General features: G+C 41.8%; 1 protein-coding gene across 1 annotated transcript; it reads left to right on the forward strand.

Annotated features, from left to right (window-relative positions):
* Nucleotides 1-236: 236 nt before the first annotated feature.
* mlxip (MLX interacting protein) lies at nt 237-22,834 on the forward strand. Its single transcript, XM_065951537.1, is given in 18 exon segments — nt 237-847; nt 4,580-4,686; nt 4,933-5,018; nt 5,209-5,298; nt 5,383-5,424; nt 7,534-7,705; nt 8,268-8,357; nt 8,519-8,613; nt 10,614-11,166; nt 12,236-12,342; nt 13,826-13,931; nt 14,024-14,139; nt 14,292-14,399; nt 14,509-14,616; nt 14,618-14,637; nt 14,733-14,856; nt 17,905-18,034; nt 20,130-22,834. Coding segments are annotated over 18 exon segments (2,487 nt in total). The 5' UTR covers nt 237-521; the 3' UTR covers nt 20,237-22,834.
* The last annotated feature ends 422 nt before the right edge of the window (nt 22,835-23,256 follow it).

Raw genomic sequence — 23,256 nt, forward strand, 5'->3', positions numbered from 1 at the left:
ATGAAAGAAAAAGAGATAAATACAAAATAGATAATTCTGTATCAACTACTACTGTCTGGGGTGATAATAAGTGGGAAAACATGGTAAATATCTCCAGGACAGATGTTTTGTACAAACTGCGGGCTGTGTTGACCTGCGCTTCAGGTTTATTTTTGAGTCTCTTGGTGGGCGGGGCTCTGACTCTGACCAATCAGAACGCTTCAACTAAACAACTTCCTGCTCGGGACTGAGGAGCCTGCGAGCCCCCTTTTGCTTTTCTTTTTTTGTCAGCTGGTCTCCTCGGCTCCAAACACGTCAAATACTCACCAAGACAAGTTAACTCAAGGCCGTTAACCACCGTCAGCGGGCTTTAAAAATGAGCGAACCGAGGAGCCGGACACAGCGGCTCCAAGTTGACCCACTTTAACAAAGAGTCCGCTTGTGTCGCTCCCTCTTGTGAGAAGCCTCATGAAAGGGAGAGTGTTTTTTATTGTCCTAGCTCGGTGGCTAACGTTAGCTATTTGTCTGGTGAGTTACCCGACATGGCAACCAGAGGGGAGATGTCTCTCCCGCAGAGGTATCGTCGTCCGCCGGCCTGCGTGAAGCAGGAGCAGGATGACGACTCGGACGCGGAGGAGACTCAGCTGGGTCTGCGGAGGTCCGACGGGCTGGAGTCTCAGATCATCCACAGCGGACACTTCATGATGTCGTCGCCCCACAGCGAGCACCCCCCGAAGAAAGGCTACGACTTCGACACTGTCAACAAACAGACCTGTCAGACCTACCACTTCGGCAAGGCGAGCATGTCGCACCTGTCCATCGACGCTTCTCTCACCAAGCTGTTCGAGTGCATGACTCTGGCGTACAGGTGAGTGACGACAACAACACACCTGACCACCCTGCGCCACCATGGGAGCAATGCTGTCAAGTGTTCCTCTTTCGTTTAATGTTCTGGACTTCAACTTTCTTACATTTGAGCATTTGAATCGCAAGAATCAGAATTACATTGTCGGATTTCACATGCAAGAAATGTGTCATGGTGCAAAAAAACAACAAACACAAACAACAACAACAACAAATAAGATCACATATTGAGGATAGTTGAGCTGTGCAGTTGTGCAGCAATGTGCAAGATAATGAATGCAACAATCTCACAGTATAAAATGTGAAGTTTAATGTTAACTATGGTTGTAGGACAGATTCTTAAACTTTGAAACGGTGCTGTTTAAAATCAAACCATATATCGATGCCTGTTTCAATACAATAGCAACAGAAATACAAGTCTTAGGCACCCAATATTGGTGCAATTTCTTTTTTTTTTAATCACCCAAAAATTGCAAGAAAACTCCTGCACACATTGTCTAATTTGCATAAATATGTTGCTTACATATCTGTGCAGTTTTGACACTTTCTCTCTTTCTCTTGCTGCAGCTTTGAGTTCAAATATAACTGAAGATCTGAGGTGTTTTTTTAAGCTTCTGTACTTCATGATACTTTTTATCTGAATCAGTTTTTATTGCCAAGTATTCACACATACAAGAAATTGAATTCGGTGCAAAAACAGTGAGCAAAAGACTAAAGCAAAAACAGTAAGAAGCTGTAAAAGACTCCTAAACATGTAAAAAAATATAATAGAATATAAAAACACAAACGGTGCAGCGGAGGAGCTGTGCAGTTATGCAGGTGTGTGCATGATTTACAGTGAAAATAACAAGAGTGCAGTGTAAACAGAAAATATTAAAGTCCATTGTGGGTTAATGTAACACATAAAATCTGTTTTTTGCCTTCATAGTACGATGATGGAGGCGGGGAGGGGGAGGGGGGGTGCTGCAGAAGAAGGGACAAAACATTATTATTGTATCATTTTAAAACATCATCATTTTTTGTATCAAAAAAAATGTTGACGACTGTTGTGTATAAACAGACAACACTAAAGTCCACTGTCCTCTGTAATAACAACATAAAAACAATAGATAGAGTTTTGCAAGACCTAAAAAAAAAAAAAAAAGCATAACATAAACACTTTTTATAATGCTAAAGTCATGTCAGGCACGGGACTCCCTGGTCACGAGTATCCTCTTCATGTAACTTCCTGCTTGACCCGCCTGTGATTTGTCAGCTAAGTGCGGCGGTGACAGAAGCCCTCAGGCTCTTAATTATGTTCAAGTACCAGGACAAAGTTTGGCATTTAATCTTCCTAAATTTCCCCGTTGTGGGATAAATAAAGGATTATCTTATCTTATTCAAAACTCTGTCTGATATGATCCTAAAAAATGTAAATAATCAGCAGAGAACTGACATACTGTCCTTAATAAACTATCAGTGTTATTATAAGTCTCTATCAGGTTGTTGCTGCTGATGCATCATGTGTTGGTGGCATTTTAGGGTACAGTTCGTTTCAACATATTTATACTTATACAGCATCGGCCAAATATGAAATAAGAAATATGCAGTAACAATCTCAATACTGGAATTATGATGTGAAGCAAAAACCAGGATCGTGAATGTTGATTAGTCTCGGTTTGTGAGCGGCCGCCTCAGGTGTTGAAAAATGAAGCCAATGCAAAAATCCTGCAGGTCGTCGAGGGTCCGCTTGAGGCTGGCTGAAGCAGCCTTGGAAGTCACCCACCCACACACACACACACACACCACATTCAAAAAGCCAGTTTTTACAGCGTAAATTAAAATGTTTACAGCCTCATTCAAAAAATCTGTTGAGCTCATGACAAAACACTGTTGTTTCTAATATTCAAACCAAAAGGAGGTTTTTCTAATATTAGATTTGTTTTTGTCTTCGATGAAACATTAAAAGGTGCGTCAGGTTAAAGGACAGGCCTTGTGTTATGTTACCCATGGTCCTCTCTGTTTACACATAGACTGTTACTGTTGTGTTGGTGCGCCGCCAGCTGCTCCGAGGATTCCCTTTCACTTTACAAACCGCACCAACTTAGATTCTTTGGCAAAGTCTATTTTTAGAGCAGGAAAAGCACCAACGAGCAGTCTCTGTTCTGCTGTTGTCATTCATCTGAAAAAGGAGAGCTGGTGTCTGGTTGTTTACACGGCTGGCTCTGTGAACTTTCCCCCTGCAACGCTGCCTCTCTCTTTACTAAAGCTGCTCTCCCACTTCATAAATCAACCTTTTTGTTTTTGCTTCTTCTGACAGGATTTTTTTTCATAAAGTAAGCACACAGTGTCAGCAGGAAAAGCCTGGAAAGGAAAGACAGGCTGTAAAACCGGACATAGAGAATGGAAAAAGGGAAACTATGACCCAACAAAGAGACATATTTATTTAAAACGGAAACCAGATTCAGTTTATCTCGATGGTCATTATCTCTGATGCAGGACTCAAGATGTTCTACTCATTACTGTTAACAGTTAAACAATCATGCAAACTTCTTTTAAAAGATTTACTTTAATAATCTTGCGATGAGGAAATTCACTTTTACAGGATCCTGTGGACTTGCACTGATTGAAGGGAGGTCAGAGTGAGGGGGCTGCTCACAGCGAGCGTCCCTGATCTGGTGGGTGGGGGTCGGTGCCTTGCTCAAGGGTACATTGGCAGTGCTCAGGAAGCACCGGTTCGATTTCCAGATTTAGTCCGCACCAGGACCATAGGGTAGTCAGATATAAAGCTTAATATGAATGTTGTGCAATAAAGATTGATCACAGCTAAAGTTATACAACTCTGTATTAACGACGAGTTCACATACTGTAGTCAGCGCAGCACGCAAGTAATCTATCTCCTCGTATTATTATTTGACTTTTCCATATCACACCGACCTTCATAGATTCCCCCCGACTCCGCCGTCGTTTGTTTTGCTCGCTCTTTCATTTGTAGTCCTGCCTTTTTTTATGCACAGTGACCTGTGCTGAAAGAGACTGAAACAAATGCTGATGCCTCTGTATGAGCCTCGAGAGCAAACCAGACCCATCAGCATACATATAGATTATTTCTTTCACTGTTTGTTTCAATCGTTTCAGTGCATGTAAACGCGGCGGCAGGGTGGGTGTCAGACGAGGAGATTAACAGCCAAAACACTTTTTTTCCACAGCAAAGATTTTCTATAAGTCCAGAAAACACTAATTACAAATTCAAAGGACAAGATCGGCAAAAATAAGAGACTTACTGCTTTTGTCCACAGGGGGCGCCAAAATCAACATAAAATTGAAGGTTTCTCACAGGAGCTTAAAATCATTATTAAACTCAGGGCAGAGCTCTATGAGTGTGTGTTGCTGCAGCAAAAGACAGAACATCATTTTCTTTGGTAAAAATCTGTTTATTTTACTGTTAACTATTTTTACTCGTACTGGAGGAACAAACACAGTGTGCAAAAGGAGCCACACTCAGGCCACTGTGTTAGCTCTTTGGTGTAGGGGTCTTTGTCATGTGTCCGTGTTAATATGAAAATCAGGTGATCATTTGGGCAGAGTCAGGGGACGGTAAAGGTCTTATTCTGTTAATAACAAAAAGGAGAGGACCCTGACCTTGATGTTTCAGTGTTAGGATATCTCTGATCTACTTGTGTGTCATAGGTGTTACTTAAGGTGTCTGTAATCACCTGAGAGATTGACCTGATTTCACAGTTGTTTTCTTTCTCAGTGGTAAGCTGGTGTCTCCCAAATGGAAGAACTTCAAAGGTCTCAAACTGCTTTGGAGAGATAAGATCCGCCTCAACAACGCCATCTGGAGAGCCTGGTACATGCAGTGTAAGCGCTCCACGCCCTTCTACCACCTTGTGCACACAGATTGTTGACTGTATTGTTCTCTGTGTGACCTGGATTTAACACTTCTTTTTTTTAAACAAGCTGCAGCATGCACTATCATCAAAGAAGAAAAAACATCCACAGAAAAATGATTCCAGTGTGTGCTATAGTTCCAGATGTTCATTTATCATTTATCTGTACAAACAAGAAACTGAAGGTGACTTTGACTTGTTTTTTTTTTCCCTCCAGATGTGGCGAGAAGAGAAAATCCTGTCTGTCACTTTGTCACTCCTCTGGACGGGACCATGGACTTGGACATCAACCGTCCCGCCGAGGTAAAGATAAACCAACGTGATTATTGTGTCGGCCAAAGTGACCCTTTGTGACTTCATGCCAACGAACGATCCAATGAATAATTCTTTGTTTAGTGTCTTGAATACGTTTCATGAAGTGGGACTTCCTTTCTTTGTGCCGTTTGTTTTGGTTAATTTGGTTTGATTTCCCCTCCCTCTCTTTCCTGATCAGGCGATTGCAGCAGAGGGGAAGTGTTGGAAAAGAAGAATTGAAATTGTCATCAGAGAATACCACAAGTGGAGGACATATTTTAAGAAAAGGGTAAAAGTGATTTCATGTATAAACTCTGTAACGTTGTGTTGAATGAATGAAGTCTTTTAACGGCGCTCACTGAATCTTTCACAGTTAAACAAGCACAAGGACGATGACCTCTCCAGTTTACTAAAGGTATGTTGTGAAAAGTGCATCATGACAAAGATTCACACAAAACACTGAATTCATCATCTGTTCAACGAGATGTTGATGCTTACATTTTTTAACCCTCGCTAACCCAGTCAGTGTTATGATATTTACAGCTCCAGAAAAATTAAGACACCACTCCAAATGTTCCCTTAGGCCCTGTTTCCACCCAGCTGGTTTTTTTCTTTCAGGGCAGAAAAGTGCTGGCTGGAGTGCTTTGATAAAGCGCTGTCTCTATGACAACAGTCACTTAAAAATGGCTGCCGTATGACTCAGTTGCTTTTTACTGCATGTTTTTATAATTGAGATTTATCCCCTTCACTATGAGCATCAATATGAGGATGTTTGTCCTCCTACTTTCTCTGGACTTGAAGCGAGGAGGATGTGGGTACAGTGCACGATACACACAGGGATAAATCAATAGAGGGACTATTGAATTTATTTATTTAATAGGGACAATGCAATTTAACATAATTTCAATACAAAGCATGAAACTGATGTGCTGCATAAAGAGTATATAGCTGTTGCTAATTTCCAACTTGTGTCCCCAGTTGGGCCTTTGTGTAAACAAACAGATTAAAATGTACAACATTCAGTTACATAAAACCCCATAACACCATATGAGGATACATTAAAATACATGTACAACAATACAAATGCTATAAACCAGTTTAGAATAAAGTAAAATTAAAAGTGGGTACAGCTCTGGCTTGCTTTGAGCATTTCACCTGTTTTGTAAAATATTTTAAGTCCGAGATTAATTTTTATTTCAGGTGGTAATGTGTTCCAGAGTTTGATGGAGAGATAGATATCTTACATTTTGAAAAAGAGCGCCCCTGATGTCATCAACAGCGGCTTTCTGAAAAATTTGAAGATTTCTACACAGAGCGGCGCGCTGCAAACGCTCCCTCTCCTCTTTGAAAACTGTTTTTAAATAGACGCTGGTGCTCAGAGCTAGGTGGACACCAGACATTAATCAGGGTCTCTACATGAGTTGGAGTCATTCTTCTCCAAACTCTGTTGAAGTTTAACACAAACCTAATGTTCACCTAATGTGATGAAGAGAAGGGCGGATGGTCCCGAGCCGTCCAACGAAGTCGAGCTGCTTGAATTTTTGTGACAAAAGTAACAGCAGAGTTAAAGACTTCTGGAGAGTACTTAAGACACATGAAAGTTTTCAGAAAATTCAGCTTAATTCCACCAAATATGGATTTCCTAACTCGTCCTGAGTTAAAACATAAGTAGAACTTCTGTCAGTGTATTTCTCGCGGTCTGAGAAATAAATGCATCTTTTTTGTTATCTGAACCAGGTTTCATTTTCTTAAATGAAATGACCATTTTATTTGGAAGTTGGGGAAATATTTTTATAAAATAAACAAAACTTATAACTTTGCAGTGATCTCTTAATTTTCCTGAAGCTGTATTTATATTTATATATTTTTTTACAGGTCATCTGTAACTTTGCACACAGAGTACTTTTGACAGCTTGCATCTAACTTAGCTTGTAGCTTACTTAAACACACCAAATATATCCAATACTAATTCAGATTCAGAGTTTTTTATTGTCCCACAAGGGGAAATTTGCATTGCAACAGGAGCACACAGAAGACTAGAAACACAAGGACAACATCACCATAAAACATAAAACAAAACTAATTAAAAAAATCAGACAACACAGCAAAATATAAAACCAAATAAAATCAGTCAAGAGCCCGGAGCAGGATGGAAAGTCAAGTTATTAAAGTGCAAAGTGGAGGAGTGCAAATGTGCAAAAAGAGCAACAAATACTTAATTGTTGTTTAACATATTATTGCACTTGTTAAAAATGAGACCTGGAGTCTTTTTAAAGGAAGGTTATTAACTGTTGAGATAAGTGCATGAAGTGTGGTTAAAGATGTAGTTCCTCTTCTGATGGCTGTGCTTATCACTGCATGTGTGTGTATGTGTGTGTGTGTGTGTGTGTGTGTGTGTGTGTGTGTGTGTGTGTGTGTGTTATTAACCTGCTCGATGGTTGCATTTTGAACAAAGGGACCAGAGGAGCAGTTGTCGCTGTTTGGGGAAGTCTCTCCAGACATGCTCCGTGTCTCCTTTTATCAGGATGAAGACCTGGCCGCACGTCGCCTCCCTCGCAATCGCAACGAAACGCCCGCCCCCATGGAGATGGACCCCCTCTTCGACATGGACGTGTTGATGTCCGAGTTCTCGGACACGTTGTTCTCCACGCTGGCGTCGCACCAGCCCATAGCCTGGCCCAATCCGAGGGAGATAGGTGAGAAAATGTGTCTGTTGTCAGTCTTTGTTAAATCAGTGAATAGAATAGAATGACTTTATTGATCCCAAACTGGGAAATTGTGTCGTTACAGCAGCAGGTTGTCCAAACACACAATATGAGCAAAAAACACAATATAATATTAAATACAAAGTTTTGATAGTTTTAGTGCTTATTTACTGAGAATGAGAATATATACATCCAGGATTTAACTTAGCATTACTCGTCTTAAATATGAAAGATTAAGTGTAAATGTGCAAAAACAGAGTTTTAAATGGACAGTATTGACATAAGTGCGTGAGTGTAGACATATTATCAGCAGAAACTGTTCAATATAATTTGTAAATGTAACATGTGCAGAACAGATTACAGTAAGGAGAGACAGATATTATCTGATTATTATGATGAAGTCATCCTAATCAGACTCTTAGTATCTTCAACATTCAACAATTTGATTAAAAGGTTATTAATGGTTTTAGAAAGAGGCATTTTCCCTCTAATCAGAGTACTGACAAGTAAAAATACAATATTCTGAATATGACCGCTCCTTCATCCTCTACAGCTCATGCAGGGAATGCAGACATGATCCAACCAGGACTCATCCCCTTACAACCCAACCTCGACTTCATGGACTCCTTCGATCCGCTTCAAGGTATCAGCACCAGCAGCAGCAGTAGATCATCTCACATGCTTTTAGAGCACACTTTACTGTAATCAAAGCACACATGTTCTGGTAACTCTGCCGCAGCCTAACACAGAAAGTAGTGTTTTTTTTTTACTAACCTCGAGCTAACATAGAGACTCTTGTTCCAGACTTATTTCACAGCCTCCGTCAGCCCATCTTCCCCTTTGTTTCCCCCACTGCCTCATCTGTCACCCCTCTACCCAGCAGCAGCTCTCAGACTCAGGTAAACACCACGCCGAGTCCCTAACACACACACACCTTCATGTACGTTCTGTTGTTTGCCGTTTGATTGAAGACTTTATGTTTGTATTTGATTTCTGCAAGATCTTTTACCATCAGTCTGCCTTCATTTAGCTACACGAAAATCATAATATTACTAAACTTAATCTCACAGCGCCTTCCATACTCGACTTCTGCTGCTCAAACTGCTTCACTTTTAATTTATGTTCTTTAAGGAGTCAAAGACAAATCAAAACTGTGGTAAATCATTGACTCGTGTTGAAGCTGCTCTCATCATTGAAGCGTTATCAGAAGTTGTTTTTTTAACCACAGTCGGTAAAAGTTAGTAAATATCGGTACAGCATCGTATCGTCATGCTCTCTCATGTGATGACATCATCCTATCGCTGGTCCCAAATATTGATATTTAGATTTCCTTTAAATGCGTCACTACTTCATGACGCCTCACAGTAATGCTTATGACATGAATGAGGATAACGTTACAGAAGTTGAATGGCCAAAAACAAAAGTTGGCAGCAGGATAAAAGAAGAAGAAGAAGACTGCTTGGTACGCTGGACAGATTTTAAACGAGCAGAAGATGAGCTGACATCATATTGCAGTGAATGAATCCATTCATCCTGCCCTTTACCTTAGAGGCATTTTAGGCCCCGTGTCCACTTCAGCAAATGTGCTGTACGTCCGTCCTGTCTCTATGACAACGGCCTCTGTGTGACCGACACTGCTCTGTCAGTTTTTACTGAATACTTTTATTTTAGATCGTTTATTTCCCGATCAGTTATGGAGCAAAGACAATGTGGGTACAAGAAATCATCTGTAGGAGGCAGAAATACAATTCCACACATATACCACACATGGAGCGCACATAGGCAACGTGTTTACAACTACAGCTGTGGACACTCTGCAGGGCTGAAAGAGTGCAGAAACTTAAGAGCTCTTCAAAGTCTTTATATGTGATTTTTCACACTTATATGTAGAAATAAAGTATATCCTCTGAAAATAACTCTGTGAGTCATGACTGTCTACAATGGGTGTAACACCCGAGTCCCACTGTCTGTGATGTTTTCAGAGTTTTCAGAGTCCTATCTTCACTTTGTTTACATCGCCGGGACGGCCGGCTGACTCCTCCCCTTGTGTATAAAAGTTGTTTAATTGAGGGACTAGAGAAAAGAAGAATAACATACTGTACTCACTGCTTAACTGTGTTTCTAGATCACGCTCATTTCAGGTAAATTTACATGCAGTGTGAAGATACCAGCATAATAAAGATCACTAGCATTAGCATGCTAACACAACAATGCACCGCGAGTTGTTTTGGTTTCATGCTGGTGCTCAAGGGCGACATCTGCTGGATCAAAAAATCACATATAAAGCCTTTAAGTCCACATGTTTGTAAAAAAAATAAAAATATTTAGATGATGCATTTATCATTGTGTGAAGACGTACCCGATGAAGACTAAATGAGATTTTAAAAGACGAAAAAGAGGACACACAAGACTAGATCATAATTCTTAAGTAGTACAGAAAACACAAAAAGATCTCAATGCAGGAAAATAAATGTTTGGTACTAATTTTCGGGGGCGGAGCTTCCTTTTTTTTGTCTTTGGCTCATCACATCTCTGATTGAGCAGCAACAACATCTTAACAGGTGATAGAAGAAATAAAACAAAGCAGGAAGAAATAAAAAAAACATGAGTGTAAAAACATTGAGGTTATAAAAGAGCAGCAGAGAAGTGAGAGTGAGGAGAACTAAACGTCTGATGACCTGATAATAAAAAGATCTTCACAGGTAAACAAGCTCATAATTCTGATTTTTGACGATGTCATTGCAGGCAAATAAAAAAAGCACATAAAAAGTTCAGCGTGTACTAACGTGTTATTGTCGTAATCTAAACCAGCATTAATGTGAGTTTGTCTGAATCATCATTATTGCTTTTAAAGACAGGTCTGAGTGTGTTCCCTTTTCCTTTTGTCATCCCTTCCTAGGCCCAGCTAATCTCCATGCAGATCCCAACCAACCACATCTCCCCTCCCGACCCCCTGCCCATCCCCTCTCCCATGGCCGGTCAAACCAGCCAAACAGGAGGTAGTGATGCTGCCTTTGTACAGAACTTCATGCCTCTGTTTCCCGAGCAGGTGGCACCCAGTGAAACTGCAGTTTCCTCTCAGCCGCTGTCCCATGATCCTCTGGCACAGTGCCTCTCGGGTCAGGACATGGCCTCAGCATCACCCATGGTCCCCTCCCCCTTGGACAGCACCTCAGTGACTGTAGTCCCGCCTGTGAAAGCCTCCTCCGCTGTCACACCCAACAACGCAGCCACCACCTTCAGCTCCGAGTACAGCTCCATATCCACTCAAGCTCCGCCTCCTCCTCCTTCTCAGCTCCAGCCCTTGGCTCCTTTAAATGCTACTCCTGTGCAGCACCCTCAGACTTTTGCCCTGCCGCGCCCCTTTCATTCATCCAGTGCCAACAAGTGCCGGCCTGTGCAAAGGATCGCTCCTGCTAACACACTCCCCGCCTCCCACCTCATCCTCACAGGTCTGTAGTTCCTCTTCTTAGGAGCAAGAGGATGATTGATTTTACTATTGATTGATGCTGTTCTACCACAAGATAGCACCCAAGCCTTTCCTTATCAGTATAGATTTGTAGGGATTGCTTGTTATCATATCTTAATGACTGTAGCTCCATCCCCCGATAATGTCCTTTGAGAAAATATATGGGGCCCTGGTTTTTAATATGAGGAAAACAAATTGCATGTTTTTATATTTATATCAATAAAATCATTGAATATAAGAGTTAGAAGCATATTTGCACAAATCAGACATAACATCATGACCATCTGCCTCGTACTGTGTGCTCCTGACTCATTTCCTTGGAGGACTTGCTTTTGGTTACCTGTTACCTGTTACATTGTCAGTAAGAGCAAACGATCAGCTTTGAGTCTGATTGGACACACAGGTGCTGACAGGAAGTGACCAGAGGCAAAGCACAACATTGAGGGCAGTTCTTGAGAGCTCTAATCAGTATAGAAACCATCTTATAAGTCGTCGTTATCAAACAAAAACCATCATCATTACCATCATCATCATCATCATCATCAATAATATGGAGACCATCATCATTAAGTTAGTAGGTATTCATGAAAGAGCTGGGTCTTTAGCTTTTTCTTAAAGGTGACGAGGGACTCTGCAGATCACATGGAGTTTGGAAGTTCATTCCACCACCGGGGGGCGACAGAGGAGAAGAGTCTAGTCAGAGACTTAGGACCCTGTTGTGAAGGTTGGATCAGACGCCTTTCATTGGCAGAGCGTAGAGGGGGGAGGGAGTGTAGACCTGGATCAGAGAGTTAAAGTAAGGAGGAGACGGTTTTGTCGCTGTTTCGTAAGCGAGCAGCAGAGTTTTAAATTTGACAAACAATTTAACATGAAATGACTGGATGTGAAATCATTCATTATTGTGCATTAACTCTGTTTTAAAAACAATCAGGAGTGAAGTGAACACTACAGATGTTTCTTGCATTAATGGAAAAGTCACAGAGAAATAACGCAGGCTGGATTCATACATTCATACATTTCTCTTTCTTACTGTCTCTGATTTGCTCTCTCAGCCCCTTTCACAGGTCACGCCAATGCTGTGATTGTAACACCGACGCCTCTGAAAGCAGAAGGTGTGCAGAACACAGGCGTGGTCATCACTCCTTCTCATCTTGCAGGGGTAAATATTCAGCTCTCTCCGTGTTTCATTTACATCTCAGGGTTGATGTTATATTAGCTGGTCAATAAATGTAAAAGTTTACTTTGCAACTTTCAGTGCAGATTTTCATCAAAACAAAACAAATTAATCTGATCAAAACAAATGCTCTCTTCCAAGCTCCCCCTCCCCTCCCGTCTTCACCCTACCCCCTTTTTCTGGTTGGCGTTTTTTGTGTTGGATTTTGAAAATTTCAAAAAATCAGAGAATCGAAAAAGACCTTTCATCACAAGAAGTACACTGATTTACAAAAGTCAGAGATGCCCATAAACATCTGAAAAAAGATTTATTAAACCATTCAAGTAAAGATATGCATCTCAAAGTTGTTTTGGTCGTTTTTAGGCCGTAGAAAGTTTTCTCTTCAGGTTTGGAAAGTCTGATGGTTCTCCTTACGATGACACTCTGTTTTAATGCCTTTAATGTGGGCGGGACCGTCTCCCTCCCCCCACCTGGTGGCAGTGGTTGTGGTTGGACAAGGAGGAGTTCACTCAAGAAAAAAAACATTATGTCTATGTTTATGTTTCTGAGTGAAACTTAAACAAGCTGGAGGAAGCGCCGTCCCGTCCTCATGAACACATCCAGAGGGAGTTTGACTTCACTCTCCTTTTAGGAAGTCAATATATTTACAGTACATAGGGCATATTTGATTTGTTTTGTTGCTATATTTATATTCAGAAAGCCGCATATTACACCTGAAGTCTTAATTTCATTTAAATATACGACACACAACAGAAGGAACTTTTATCTGGTAAAAAACTTGTTGAGGGTTTATAGCGACAAGATTTTTTTTAATATACTTTATTTTAAATTTTTGTTTTACAAGAAACACAGAACAAGTGAGGACTATGGCAAGACAGTATGAATAAGATTAAATACAAGAATGTAAAAGGCACAGGTACAGTACATAATGGATGGTACATTCTAATGAAAAAATAAATATTTAGGAGATTATATTTAGTAATCGCTTTTTTACTTGCCACCATGAGAATCTTTAAAAGGTATATGTCCTTTTTACCAAGACCTTCAGGAAATTTTCCGAGGTAGAAGGACGTGAAAGAGAAATCCAATGTGATGTTCAGAGTCTCTGCGATTAATAGTTTCACATCTTTCCAGAAGAGCTCAAGACGTGGACAGCCTCAGCGACAAGATTGGCTGTTTTTATGGAGTTATTTTTAATGCCTGAAACTCCTGCTAACATTTCTCACAGCTTATATTCCCAGTGAGTGATACTTTGAACCACTAAAAGTCGGCAGCTTATTTTGTTTCAGGTAATAAAACATGTATAAGACAAGATCAGCAAAGACTGAAGAGGTACCGCTTTGCAGAGTGCTTCTCACGAGAGCTGCAACTTTTCTTAAAACCTGTCCAGTAAAAAAAAAAAAAAAGTCCTGGTCCTGTTGCTCTCTTTTTTTTTAAACTTTATTTTTTCTCATTTCATGTATCTCAGGCTCCTGGATTTCACGTCGTGTCCCAGCAGTCCCCCCAGACGATTGTGCACAAAGAAAAGTCTTATCCTGCCAGCCGCAAAAATCAAAAAGCCTCGTCCAGTGTCGGTGAGAAATCAGGATTAACAAAAGCAACTTGAGAGTTTAAAAACTTCACATTACAAGATGTTTTTTAAAAAATTTTTCTTCTTTTTCTCCAGTGCACAGACAGCCAGGATCAGGTCAAGGGTCACCTTGCAGGTTAGACCAAGTCCCCAGTCCCCAGGCTCCGATCAGCAGCTGCAGTACAGCGCTGGTAAAGAATGAACACAATCAGGTTTGTCTGCTTTCTTAAATCGTTTCCCATCATTAGCTCATGATTGTTATTTGGATGTAATCAGTAGAATTTCCTCGCCTCCTTTGTTATAAATGATAATGCACTCCTCGCATATTTCCCGTGTCATATTCTTCCTGCTCTTTGTGTGACAGGGTCGGAGGACGACACACATATCTGCTGAACAAAAGAGACGATCAAACATAAACATTGGCTTCAAAACGCTCTGCAACCTGGTGCCCACTCTGAAGTCTCAATCAAATGTAGGTGTACCCGTATGGCAATGTTTGTGCAGAGTGTTTGCTTCGCATGTTGCGCAATATTTAATTTATTTGCCCCCTCTTCCCTTCCTTTCCTTTCCTGCCCTCTTAGATCACTAATGCAATCACGTTGCAGAAGACAGTGGAGCACATCGGGAAGCTGCAGCAGGAGAGGCAGCAGTTACAGGAGGAGGTCAGGAGACTACGAGAGGAGATAGAGGGAACTCAACACCTCCATAAAGTATGCAGAGACATCATGTACTGTATCTCCCTTTTAGTGATATACAAAGTTAAGACTGATTCTTAATAGCTGCTTCTCTCAATGCTCATCCACAGCTTGAGTCAGGAGCAGCTTCCTGCAACCGGTGTGCCAATCAGGCGGCAGCGAATCGACCACATGCAGGAGAAGTTCAATGAATACGTGAAAAACCGAACTCTGCAGAACTGCAACTTCTGGATTGTATCCTTCATTCAGAGAGGGTTCATTGACCCACACAGATTACAGCTCATTCATAACACAGGGGTGTAGAGAGAGCATGTTGCTCCATCTGGTATGATCGTCTTCAGACCAGACTGATAGATGACAGAGAGATTATATCCTGTGACGTTCACTGTACAGGTAGAGTTCACTTTCTGCTGTCCTTCAGGTTTTAAACTGTATCTTTGTTTGCAGCATGTTCCCCCTGAATCCAAAATACTTCACACAAGCACTAAATTAACACCAATTAATCTGAGGGTTTATAAACTTCATCTGACTGCATTAAAGGCTTTATATGTGATTTTTTTTCATCAGCAGATGTCGCCCTTGAGCACCAGCATGAAACCAAAACCACTTGCAGTGCATTGTTGTGTTAGCATGCTAATGCTAGCGATCTTTATCATGCTGGTATCTTCACACTGCATGTAAATTTACCTGAAATGAGCGTGATCTAGAAACACAGTTAAGCAGTGAGTACAGTATGTTATTCTTCTTTTCTCTAGTCCCTCAATTAAACAACTTTTATACACGAGGGGAGGAGTCAGCCGGCCGTCCTGGCGATGTAAACAAAGTGAAGATAGGACTCTGAAAACATCACAGACAGTGGGACTCGGGTGTTACACCCATTGTAGACAGTCATGACTCACAGAGTTATTTTCAGAGGACATACTTGATTCATATTATATATATGTTTTTAAATGACATATAAAGCCTTTAAAGTGGTCTCAGCTCATTATTCTCAGGCCTTCGTCACACTGGGAAACATTTCCTCTACAGTGCTTATTCATTTAAATAATATTTCTTATGTTTTGCAGTAAATTCAGACTTCTGTGTGTGTTTATTGCAAATGCTTATAGTGCACTAATGAGGAAATTGCAATTTATTAATAGTGCTTCATTCAATTGTGCAGCCCTTTTCTAAATCTATCATCATTGAACAGTGGCCCCTGCTTCAGATTTAAATGTATTTCTAAACCATGAAGTCAAATCAATCCCGAAGTCAAACCTTAAAGGGGACATATTCTGAAAAATCCACTTGTACTGAAATAAATCCATCCAGTTCTTTGTTTGTGGTCTGCATAAGTTTAACAACACAGAGAAAAATGCTCTGTTTCAAATGTGCTCTCCTTGTGATGTCACAGTGAGATTCTGGTTAGAAAAAATCCCCTCCCCTCCACTGGTATCTCCACCCATGGACTCCACCCCCAGCCTAGAACAAAACTTTTGCACAGGTCGGCCATTTTTATTCTCTCTACAGAGGAGTGATGTCTACGGGGAAAACTCAGGTGGGGGCTCATTGCATTTAAAGAGACATACGCACCAAAACGGAGCGTTCTGAGAGAGCTGGTTTATACAGGGTCACAAACCTCCTCTGGTGCTTGGTTATATTTTGACCAAAGCACAGCACAGATGTTTCATTTAGACCACAGGGGGACTGTTTGGAAAGGTGGAGGAGGGGGATAATATGTCCTCTTGAAGCAACATGAAAAGTTCTTTAATTCATTTTTAACCTTTTATTGAAATCTCAAAGAGTCATTGAGGGCATGCTCTCATGATGTTGAGACTACAACGAAACAGAATAAATACGCAAGAAAGATGAATACAGAAAGCCGTGACAACACAACTTAAAACAGTTCAGTCAGGCAAATCACGTTTGTGTCGTTGAAAATATTGATGCAGCAGAACATAGTTTGTGTTTGGCCTCTCTGCTCCGTCCTCATCACATTTGAGGAGTGGTGGGATGGTGGGAGAGAGAGGAGAGAGAGGGGGGGGGAGAGAGAGAGAGAGAGGGGAGAGAGAAAGAGGGGGAGAGAGAGAGAGAGAAAGGAGAGAGAGAGGGGAGAGAGAAAGAGGAGAGAGAGAGAGAGGGGGAGAGAGAGAGAGAGAAAGGAGAGAGGGGGGGAGAGGTATAGAGAGAGAGAGGGGGGAGAGAGAGAGAGAAAGGAGAGAGGGGGGAGAGGTATAGAGAGAGAGAGGGGGGAGAGAGAGAGAAACGAGAGAGGGGGGGAGAGGTTTAGAGAGAGAGAGAAAGGAGAGAGAGAGGGGGGAGAGAGGGACAGAGAGGAGAGAGAGGGGGAGAGAGGGGGGGAGAGAGAGAGAAAGAGAGGGGGGGAGAGAGAGAGGGGGGAGAGGTATAGAGAGAGAGAGAGAGAGGGGGGAGAGAGAAACGAGAGAGGGGGGAGAGAGAGACAGAGAGAAAGGGGGGAGAGAGAGAGAGACAGAGAGAAAGGGGGGAGAGAGAGAGAGAGAAAGGAGAGAGAGGGGGGGAGAGAGAGAGAGGGAAGAGAGAGAGAGGGGAGAGGTATAGAGAGAGAAAGGAGAGAGAGAGAGAGAGGGGGGAGAGAGGTAGAGAGAGAGAGAGAGGGGGGGGAGAGAGGTAGAGAGAGAGAGAGAGAGGGGGGAGAGAGGTATAGAGAGAGAGAGAGAGAGAGGGGGGAGAGAGGTATAGAGAGAGAAAGGAGAGAGAGGGGAGAGAGGGAGAGAGAGAGAGGGGAGAGAGGTATAGAGGGGAGAGAGAGAGAGAGAGAGAGGGGGGAGAGAGAGAGAGAGGGGGGAGAGAGAGGGGAGAGAGGTATAGAGGGGAGAGAGAGAGAGAGAGGGGGGAGAGAGGTATAGAGGGGAGAGAGAGAGAGAGAGAGGGGGGGGGAGAGAGAGGGGAGAGAGAGAGAGAGGGGGGAGAGAGAGGGGAGAGAGAGAGAGAGAGGGGGGAGAGAGGTATAGAGGGGAGAGAGAGAGAGAGAGGGGGGAGAGAGAGTGTTGAGCCTGTGAGACTTTGAGCATCATCCAGTTTTCAGAAGGTGTTGAGAGTTGACTTTGAGACTGTGTTGATAAAGACGCTCAGCAAAAAACATTTCCTGTCATGTTACAGTGAGAGCTGCCAGTTCTATCACCATTCTTTTTGACCAGTTGTTCACCATCAGGTATTCAAACAAAAAGATGTTTAGAGTCTGGTCTCAAACGATGAATCGGGTAGAAAAGCACACGTCTCTCACTGTGTCCTGTGATGATCCTTGACTTTGATCCATTCTAGTTCAGCATCATCATCAAGCCGCTCTTCGACTCATTCAACGGGATGGTGTCGACTGCGACCCGAGCAGAGCTGTGTCAGACGACGCTGCAGTGGCTCGACCGTCACTGCTCTCTTCCGGTGCTGAGACCCAGTAAGTCAAACAATCTGATACCTGTCGGCTTTGAGCCTTCAACCGGACCTCAGGTGTGATGGTTAATTCTCTGACAGCGTGCTCCAGTCAGTTTCTGTCCACCTCAAGTGACCCAGATTGTTATGAGAAATAAAAAAGGAGCACATCTTGAAATGTCCACCAATTTGGGGATACTGGGTTCAATTCCCAGGAATAAAAAAAGCTCCTCACTAACAATTCAGAAAGAGAGAGAGAGAGAGAGACAGAGAGATGAAGGGGAGAGAGAGGGGAGAGAGAGAGAGGGAGAGAGAGAGAGAGAGAGAGGGGAGAGAGGGGCGAATCAAAGGCACAGTGAGCAGTAGCATGAAGACAGAAGATAAGGAGTTGCAAGATATGATATATATGATAAAAAATATCAAATGAAATACAAAATAGAAAAGAGATAAAAGTGGAGATCAGACTATCAGGTGTCAACAGAACTATATGCAGCAGACGGATACTGAGTGGGTGAAGTGATTATGGTGCAACGGAACAAAAACACACAGGAAATGAAATCTATGCAGAGCTACATGTGATTAGTATTTAAAGTTTTATCTGTCACCATCACTGCTTGTTATTTCCTGCCGTTACTCCTGATATTAAGCAACCATGATGACACATCAGGAAGTGTAAGAGATCATGACCTGAAGTGTGACTCGCAACAGCCTGAGCTCGTGGAAAAGAGCAATCGATTATTACACCTTCCTTTTTACCTCCCACTTAGAGAGAGTAAAACCTTCACTTCCTGACTCTGTCTGACTTTGATCTCCACACTCACAGTGGATCTGATGACAAGATTTGACGTCAAAAAGATTCCTGTTGCTTCAGTTGGAGGTGAGCTGAGCTTCAGGGTGCTGGACCTGAGCTGCTGCCGGAAACAAAAAAGAAATGTTAATTCAGCCGCTTTTTATTTTTGTTCCATTGGAGCTTTACCCTCAAATTGACTGATTGACTGAATGATTAAAACATTTTAATGTTCTGCAATCATGGAAAAGGTCTCTGAGTCATTGTTCTCAGCCCGTCATTCAGGGCTCTTCAGAATCCTGGAGAACTTTGATGCAGTCATGAAAAAGTCCTAGTAGATCAAAAATAAAAAAATTCCCTGATGTCATTTAAAACATTAAAGAGGAGATATTATGATGTATCATATTTGAGTCATGCAGGTTCTCCCCCTTGGCGGGCTTCCAGAGAGCTGGGCAATGAGGAAAGTTGGCTTGTAGGGAGGGGGAGGGGCTTAAAGTGTCAGACAGTGGCTGAGCTGAGAGTTTTTCACAGATACCGGAATGAATTAATAAGGAGTTTTTTATTTTTTAGCTGTATATCTCGCAAAGCCCCTACAGAGGTTTCACTGAGTGAAAATTGAAAACTTCAAATAAGCATTGTACGGGGGGCAGGATGGCCTAGCGGTTTCATTACGCACCCCATGTACACGGAGGCTGTAGTCCTCGTCGCAGCAGCCGTGGATTAGACTTCCGACTTCGACCCTTTGCTGCATGTCTAGAGGCGCTGCTTTTCCCGAAACACATTCCAGAAATACATTGAACTAGGGCCCGACCAATATGGGATTTTTGGGGCCGATATTTGGGAGGGGGAAAAAAATCATATACCGATATATCGGTCGATATCTTTCTTAGATCTATCTGTAGAGATGGATAGATTTAGATATACACATTTATTGTGTTGATCCCTCAAATGCACTTAAAAAAAAAAAGATATATAATGAAGACAAGATGTTCACTCAACCGGAAAGTAACTGAGAGTGATGATGATTGTTGTAATCCATATAGCGCCCTCTGCTGGTGACAGCCTGAAAGAGAACTGCTGGTGTAAATACAACGATACAAATGAAATACGATTTGACTGGTGAATAAGTCTAGTTATAGCGTTGCATATCTGCGATTAAATTAACCGATAGTCACTGGATATGCTGATATCGGCCTCGGTCGGGCGATACACTGAACCCCTGCACAGTCTGCACAGCGCCTACTAAAAGCTGAGCAGTAGAACCACGCGTTAACTTTTAAAGAGTCAAAGGTCAGTCAGGTTTAAATGTGTGATTTTTTTTTTTTTTTTCCAGTGGTGCTGAGTACCCTCCGCCAGCTGAGCACATCAACATCCATCCTCAGCGATCCGTCCCTGCTGCCTAAAGAAGCCATCCAAGCTGTCACACACCCGGATGTGTAGCTCCCCCCACCCCCCCCCCCCCCCCCCCCTCAGAGGAAGAGGACAACATATTACTACCTTACCTTCTGTTCACTCAGAAGGGTTACCACGTCTTCCACAGATCCACCTCTTCCCGCCTTAATCTATACAAAAATGCGAGTGAGCCCTGGCGCACTTTGACTCTGCGTGGGGAAGCCGGGTATACGTTTTGATTTGTTTGGTGACTCATAGAAATGATGCACGTAGGAAGCCTCTTATCTGACATCAAGAACAACTTGGCTTTTTTATCATTTTACATGAATGACGGCAAGTGCTACCGCCTTCACATACTGTCCGGGAAGATCTTCTGAATATGTCATCGGACGGTTGAGCCTGTGGTGTGCTTTTCTTTGAACAAAAATATATCTTTGATTTTACTTTCACAATGTAAGAACAACTTTGTGTCAAAAAGGGAAATATTGAGTGCTTGTTCATTTAGTTTTCTCTCTGATGTATGAAGTGTAAGAAGCTTTTTTTGTTTTCACAAGGAAAATTACATGAATGTTGGATTTCTTTCAGAACTATAGCTGACAGTATAGTTTTTTAAATTTAAATTGTAACTTCCCAGAAAGGTTTCATATCATAAAGTAGCGGGTCGCCTGAAAGATGAGTAAGTACTTAAAAGAGAAGTGAGAATCCGTCCCTCATTTACTCAGGTGAATGTTATTTAGCCAGTTAGCCTTTAGCGACCTTTATGCTACGCTCGCTCGGCCCCTGTTCACACATGCACTCCTGCAAATTTCTAGAAAAATGTCATCTTCCCCTAGTGGCTCCTTCAAACATTACGCCTCAGTGGGAGATTTTCCCTGTGGAGCGAGGGTGGTCTCAGGAGGCTGCAGAAGTCATAATGTAATGTTTACAAAGACGGCAAACAAACAAACGCACAAACTGGTGAGCAGAAGGTGGAGCATGAAGCCGCCTCGTTAAATGTTTAAGAGCAGAATGAAAGGATCTCGTCTCCGGCTAACTCGCTCGACAGACAGTATGTCTTGCTGCGTTCACACTTCAGCTCACCCTGACTTCTTGTTTTTATTTTGACTGAGAGGCAGGCAGGCAGCAGAAAGTCTGCATGAAGTCAGGGTGAAAATGTGTCTTGTTTGCGTTCACACATGCCCCTCATCCTAAAAACTGTCAGTTTTGTGCACATACACATACTTTGGTTTCTACTGGACAGGTTTTATCAAACTTGAATGTTACTTTCAGCCCTCTTAGGGAGCAGAACTGAAAGTTCATTGTCGTATAAATAATAATGATACAACTTTACATTTACATGTACAGTGTTACGAGGTCGGAGCTGAATGCACAGCAGCTGTAGGGGTCTTTAAGGGTCTTTGTCGAGCACTCAGGGCTGCGCTGATCAGCGTAATCATTCTCCTTTATTAGCAAATGGAGTGAGGATTATTCTCAGCTTCTCGTCTTCTGTGAGGGTACGGCTTACACCACATGCTTTTTTTTTTTTCTCTTACACTAATTTATAAAGTTTGGCAAAGACAGAAAAGAGGCTTCGGTCTACCTTTGTTAGAAGACACGAGACATAGAAGCAGAACAAAAAGCCATATGAGAGGAGCAGCCGTCCATTCAGTTTCTCACTCTGCTGACTGCTTGAGAATCCGCCTCCTCAGAAGTAGTCGGCAGTGTTAACAATCATCCGCCTTCTAGTGACATAAAGTGTCCTTACTTGTGAACTCTGCAGGGTGATCACTCTTTCTGTTTAAGTTTTTTTGTTTTTAATGATTATTTGTGGTTCAGCACTCCTCAGGCAGACAAAGATTTGGTTAACTGGTGTTTGAACTTTCTTTTTTTTTTTCTGCAGAACTACTGAGTTTACTCCCCAAGTTTTACGGTAGCAAAAATGCACCTCCCACAGTTCCTGTTTGATGAATGTGCAGCTTTTTCTTGTGTGTGAGGTTTTTTTTTTTTCTAAAGTGGATCGCAGATGTCTTTGTAATAGAAAATTTTACCTTTTTTTTTTTTTTTTTTTTTTTTTACATTTTAGAAATGTTGTCCATGTTGATATAGAGGCTGCACACTTTGCATTGATATTTTAAAGTGTACAAAAGTGACACTAATTTTAAAAAATAGTGTATTTTTAAGTCGGCTGTGTTAAGAAGCTCATGTTATCCAATGATTTATTGAAACTACGATAACGAAAAAGGACTTCTGAATGCAGCTATTAGTGTTATGACTGTTAAGTTTTCCTTAATATCTTCTGTCTGACACATATGGGTCAGACATGATCAAAACATGAGTTAACAAAACGACAGAATTCCCCATAGTGCCCCCCTGCCCCCTCAGATCTGCGTTTGCGTCATGATGTTAATGTTTTTGTTTTTCTCTCATTCATTTATTTAAAAGTCACACCTGGTTGTATTTCCAATTTTCCGTTTGCTGTTTCTGCAAGTTTTAGTTTATTTTTTTTAAACAGATGATGTACAGTATAACACTGCAGACAGATTTCGTATTTTATTTGTTTTTTGAAGAAGTAAAGATATTTTTATTGCTGCATCTTTCTCTCTTCCAAAGTTCACATATGTCTTCAGGTTTAAGGATGCCTTCCAATAAAAACAACAACGATACAAATCTTGTTTTTTTAATTGCTTTATTTTGCATAAATATGTAAAAAAATAAAAATGTTTAAATAAATAAATATCACATTGTTTAGAATAAATATGACATCATTATCAGATACTGACAGTGAAAGTTTCCTCTCTCGTCCGTGTAAAACGGGATTTTAAATAAGAATAAATAAATACAACATTTGCATTAGACGGAGGAATCATAGGTGGCTGAGCTGAGCCTTTGGTTCATGGCTTGCAGCAGACATTTGACGTACACATAATGCTTTGTGTCCTCCTCAAAGGGGGGTAGGCTGCAGGTCTCCATGGGTGGCTGGTTTTTCTGCAGGTACACTTCACGAGCAAGCTGGCAGATGCCCAGCAGGTGGTTTGAAAGCTCTCTCTGGGTCAGGTTGGACATCTTCAGCAGGTGGCAGGTGAAGGAGG

This window comes from Labrus bergylta, chromosome 2 (genome assembly GCF_963930695.1).
Source record: "Labrus bergylta chromosome 2, fLabBer1.1, whole genome shotgun sequence".
NCBI classification, from domain to species: domain Eukaryota; kingdom Metazoa; phylum Chordata; class Actinopteri; order Labriformes; family Labridae; genus Labrus; species Labrus bergylta.